General features: G+C 45.8%; 1 protein-coding gene across 1 annotated transcript; it reads right to left on the reverse strand.

The window, feature by feature from the left end:
* Positions 1–766: 766 nt before the first annotated feature.
* LOC113766503 lies at positions 767–4,735 on the reverse strand. Its single transcript, XM_027310687.1, has one exon. It carries the CDS (start codon positions 4,733–4,735, stop codon positions 767–769), a length of 3,969 nt encoding a protein of 1,322 aa, XP_027166488.1.
* Positions 4,736–6,000: the final 1,265 nt, after the last annotated feature.

Here is a 6,000-nt window from a genome sequence, read left to right on the forward strand (position 1 = left end):
CGTTATGCCAAATTTTTGAATATATATTTGTTACTGCACTTTTATGTCACATTTGTTATGTTTGATGTTTGATTTTATCGTTGTTTAATGTGTACGCAATACATTGGTGATTTTATACATAAATATAGATTTTGTTACATTGGTGCATTAACTCGCTGCGGAAATTTACTATATGATGTGATGAAGCGAACTGAAGACTTTAACTTTTCTAATGATGTGATGAAGCATTTAGTGGCGTTTCATAAGTTTTTTTTTTTTTGTCCAAAGAAGACTTCAAGCCTTCATAATTGGGGAACCAGACATTTTCTAGAAAAAAAAAAAAAAAAAAAGCTCCTTTTCCCTTCTTTCAAGAAGTGAGTTGCTCAGCAATTGTTAATTTTTGTAGGGAAGAGTTTTCAGAACTGGACCTTTTGTAGTAACAATTTCGGAAACAATTCATGAACATGGTCTTCGCATTTGAATTTGTGTGTTAGCAATTTTTTTTTTTATTTTATTATTTTATAAAAATTTCGGCAGAGTTTCCCCTTAAAAAAGGACGAAACTCCCTGCCATCAAACCACAATTTGACAATAAATTTACAAGCTAGTGAAAGTTTAAGCATTTAAAAACTGAAATTAAGATTAAATCTTCATTTTTCCATATCAGGATGTCTTCCAGTGAATCTGAAGGATGATCTTTGAAGATTTTAGCAGTCAATCTTCCTCCCTTGATGTCCTTCTAACCGCCATTTTCACCTTCATTGGCCTTTTCTGCTTCTTATTCCAATTCATGCCAGACACCGTGTACGAAACGTAGGAAATCCTAATCGATCTAATCTAATAGCCCCCCTAACCAATTGCGGCAATTCTGAGAATGTATTAAACACATGACCTGCACTAGAATCAGCACCAAAATTTGCCAAATGATCTGCAGGTGCGTTTGCTTCCCTGTAGCAGTGTGTGATCGATGTGAAATATTGCTTGAACATCATCAACTCATCCAGATCTCTCTGTAAACGCCAAGGACAAGCACTAGTCCCTTGAACAATGTGAACCAGGGTGAGAGAATCCGCCTCTAAGTGTAACTCCAAGCACCCTCGAATCACACAATGTCTAACGCCCCATAGCAACGCTCGAAGTTCCGCCTGCATGCTGGTTATCACCCCGAAGGGCTCCGCGTAGCCGAATACAAAATTTCCTCGACTATCCCGCACAAGCCCACCCCCCCCACTCCTTCCTGGGTTCCCCCGAGAACATCCATCTGAATTCAACTTATAGCCTCTACGTGGAGTTACCCAGTAAACTGGCCTAATAACCATCCGCCTTTGATGACTACCTAATTCGAGAAGCAACCCTTCCCATGTAGGGGCAGAAGGCTGCACCCCCGGGAACCGTGACTGAAGGAAATCATGCAGAAACTGAACAATCCGATTCACCGTAGGCCTGATCCTCATCTTCCGACCTTCAAACACCCCTTCATTCCTAGCCTTCCATAAAACCCAGCATACCACCGAAGGAAGTATATTATGCAAAAACTTTACACGATCATTAGTCCCCCTCCTTAACCAACAAGACCACACCATATGACGCACCGTATGCACCCCACTAAACTCACCAGCAGTACTCTCGAAGTGTCGCCAGACCAATCGTGCCCCTTCTCCTGAGCAAAACACATGATTCAAATCCTCCTCCTGGGGATTCTGACAACACAAGCATCTAGATGGGCCACAAACCCCAAACCTCTTTAGGCGATCCATAAGAGGGAGCCTCCCCTGTAGTAGTCGCAGCATAAAGAAAGAAACCTTGACTGGAAGACCCTGCTGCCATATACGACCAAAAAGCCAAGAATTGTCATTGGATTGACGGATCAATGAGTAAGCCGATGCAGTGGAAAAAACACCCGAGTTCGTCAATGCCCATACCATTGTATCATTTCCCCTATCGGTAGGAGGGTCAATCTCCAAAACCTGCGTAACCAATTCTCCATCCAAGAATTGATGGAGCATGTCCACATTCCAAGCCCGCCGATCTACAAAATCAACCACCGAATGATCATGGAAGACCTCAACCTTGTCACAAAGCGCACCTGACCCCATCCAATTATCATGCCAAAAGTCCAAAGCCCCCTCCCGAACTACCCAGCTAATATTATCCTCCCCAAAACGCTGCATTGTAACCATCCTCTGCCAAACTTGGGATCCCGGATGCCCAATATCAGCAAGACAAGGGTGATGACCTGCACAATACTTCTGGGACATAAACTTTGCCCATAATGATTGTTGTTGTCGAAATTTCCACCAGAGTTTAATGGAAAATGAGTCGTAGACCTGTTTCAAACCCCGCAGGCCTACACCCCCTTCATCCTTCGGCCGACACAAATCTGCCCAACGTATCCAATGGAATTTATCCCCGAAATTCGAAGATCCCCACAAGAACTTGGCGAACAATTTCTCTATGACCATCAACATCCCTTTTGGAGGGGACGCGGCTGCCAGCAAGTGAATTGGCATAGAGGATAACACGCTCTGAATCAACACCACCCTGCCTCCTAGCGATAATATCTGGTTTTTCCAACTCAAAATCCGATTCGCCACCGCATTGTATATATCCGTATAGTAAACCTTCTTGCTCCTTCCGGTATACAAGGGACAACCAAGGTACCGTATTGGAAAGTCGCGTTTATTATACCCTAGTATCTGGTTAACAACCGCTGCCCTCTGAGATGGTGCCCGTGGATGAGTAAGGAAACAACTCTTCTGAGGGTTGATTCGCTGACCTGATGCCTCATTATAATCATCCAAAACCCGTTTAATCAGACGTAGGGATGACTTGGCCCCACTGGAAAAGATAATCACGTCATCGGCGAATGCCAAATGCGTAATTATAGAACAATGAGGAGGAACTTTGAACGGAGTAAATCCTCTTTGTGTGGGTAGCGTGTTGAGGGTTCTAGACAGCACCTCAGCTCCGATAACGAATAAGGCTGGTGAAATTGGATCCCCTTGCCGTAAACCCCGTGAAGATCTGAAAAAACCGTTTGAACCACCATTAACAAGTACCGAGAACCACACATTCGATATTAAGCGCCAAATCATGTCTATCCAGGTCTCACTGAATCCGAAATATCGTAGCACCTGTAGGAGAAAGGGCCATGAGACTTTATCATAAGCCTTCATCATGTCTAACTTGATGACCACATTGCCACCCCGATTTGATTTCCCGATATCGGCTACTAACTCCTGAGCTAACAAGAAATTATCTGTAATCTGCCTCCCTTGGACAAACCCGCTTTGCTGTGGAGATATAATCCGGGGTAATATCATCGCCAACCTTGCCGATAACAGCTTGGAGATGATTTTGTTAGTAAAGTTGCACAGACTGATTGGACGAAAATGCTTAAAATCTTGGGGGTTCTCCACTTTTGGCAGCAACACAATTGAGGTAGCCGTGATACTCCTAGGTAGTTCAGCACCGCAGAAAAAGCTGACAACCGCCCGGTATAAATCCGATGCCACTACCTCCCAAGCAAAGGTAAAGAATTTCCCTGTAAACCCGTCCGGGCCGGCTGCGCTCTCTCCATCCATAGCAAAGACTATGTCTTTAACTTCTGTAAGAGATGGAATGTCCGTTAACCGTGAGTTTTCCTGGTCTGTTATCAGTTTAGGTATGATCTCCAGACCGGTAAGGGAGGGAAGATCCCCCTCTGCCGTGAAAAGATCCTTAAAGAAACCCACCGCTGCCTCCCCAATTTGGCATTCCCCCTCGATCCACTCTCCAGCAGTACCCCTGACTCGATGAATTACTGCCCTACGTCTCCTTTCCGTAACCAAGGAGTGGAAATATTTGGTGTTCCTATCTCCGTCCGAAAGCCACTTAACCCGCGCCTTTTGTCTCCAAAAACCCTCCTCAACTACAAGCGCTCGGCGCAATCGAGCCCGAGCATGATGTAACTCGCTCCGTCGCTGCTCAGTAGGATCGAGGTCGTATGCTGTCTCAGACTCGGTTACCACACGCTCTGCACTACGTACCCCTTCAAAAATATCCCCGAATGTCGTCCTAGACCACTGCTTGAGGGCATTTTTAACATTCCTCAACTTCGATGCCAATACTTGCAAAGGAGAGCCATTGACTGGATGAACCCAACAGTCCTTGATAACCCCCAGAAAATCAGGATGAGTGGTCCAGATGTTTAAGAAACGAAACGGCTTGGGTTTATTGTCTAGCCTCGTATCCACCGATAGCAACAAGGGAGCATGATCCGACGGGTCACGGCCTAAATGTTGCACCATGAATTGGTACAGTAGCTCCATTGCACTTCCACACAGAAGTAAGCGATCCAGACGCTTCCAGATCCGCGCCGTTCCCGAACGATTATTACACCATGTAAACCTTGACCCAGAGAATCCCGCATCACTGACACCAGCTAGCGCCATAAAATTCAGAAAGTCTGATCCCTCCGACGGTCTAAATGGCAATCCACCCCTCTTCTCCTCTGTATTTGTGACCACATTGAAATCCCCCACCAAAAACCAAGGATTGAAGGCGGGTTTATCCTGCAAAAGTGCATTCCACAAATCCTCTCTGTCCTGCTGCGTACACTTCGCGTGTATACAAGACAAAATAATGGAGTCTTGGAAAAGATGAGATTGTACTCTAATAGTTATATGTTGGGGAGACTCCCCTGTAATCTGACACGTAAACAATGACCGGTAGAAAATCCAAACAGAACCCCAATGATTGAACATGCAACAATCCATCCCCAATTTAATTCTAATATCAGTAATTGACTCCACCCTCAACTTAGGTTCAACAACAACCACCAATTGAAGATCATACAATTTAATAAGTTTCCTTAACCGCCTTAAATTAGGAGCACGAGCTACCCCTCTTATATTCCAAAAAAGTAACTTAATCATCAGAAAGGACAGAAAAAGAATTTGTTGAAGAACTAACCATGGAGCGTAGTGTTCTATCTGACGGGAGACCAACCCGGAGACCACGCGACCTTGCATCCATTCGCTCCTTACGAACAACTTCTTCTAGTTCCAGGGTACCCCCCGTGTCTATATGCCCGGTCTCTAGTGATGACTCTTCTTGTCGGATAAGATCCTTGCCCCTAGGGGAGAGGGTACCGACCCTTCGTTGAGTATCTTGTATGTCTTCAACTTGCCCCTCAGCAGAACGTACGACCACCCTCGCGGGCAACCCACTCCCCACATCTTCAGAACGTTCCTCTCCTTTGTCATGTGGCAGCACCACCTCGATACCTTCTACCGCCACCGTCCCATAATCCTCCTCCATTTTCCTCTCCTGCTGCGCTGGTATAGTAGCACAGGACTGCTGCACCTGGTCACCTTGCTCAGCTTCGTGAGGCGTACCACCTATTAACTGATCGTGAGCAACTAGCGCTTTGCCAGTCACAGTCTCATTAACTTCTCCCTTTGCCCCATCAATTACTGCCGCATCTTGTATCAATACCGATGGCCTTTCTCCATTACCCTCCAAAGGGCCATCAGGCATGTCTGTATTCGACGTCTCTGCCAACCGTAGTTGTGTTGTTCCAGTAGTCTTGGTATGGTGACCAGATGCTCCTCGCAACTCGGGCTTTAAAACATGACAAGTCTCCACATCGTGACCTTGGCGGAAACAATGTGAGCAGTACCTTGGAAGGTTCTCCACCACCAGCTCTTGCCAAAAACCAGCATGATTTCCATTGCCAATCCAAACCCGCGACGGTGTCGAACGCAACAAATCCATCTCAACACACACCCGTGCAACACTTGGCCGTGACACTGCAAGGGTAGCCGCATCAACTAGCAAAGGGTTACCTACCATAGACGCAATCTGGAAAATCACCTCCTTATTGAAAAAGTGCAGCGGGAGTTTTGGTAATTGAAGCCAGAGCGGAACCACCGACGACTCCCTGTCAACATGGAAGTCCGTGGTCCATTTGAATACTCTCATGGGGAAGGAAGACACATACCAGATCCTCCTAAACCATACACGATGGAAATCAGCTTCA

This window comes from Coffea eugenioides, chromosome 3 (genome assembly GCF_003713205.1).
Source record: "Coffea eugenioides isolate CCC68of chromosome 3, Ceug_1.0, whole genome shotgun sequence".
NCBI classification, from domain to species: domain Eukaryota; kingdom Viridiplantae; phylum Streptophyta; class Magnoliopsida; order Gentianales; family Rubiaceae; genus Coffea; species Coffea eugenioides.

Bases quoted from the DNA above. Each gene is read 5' to 3' on its own strand.
- LOC113766503 (XM_027310687.1), bottom strand. From the start codon at position 4,735: ATGGATTGTTGCATGTTCAATCATTGGGGTTCTGTTTGGATTTTCTAC.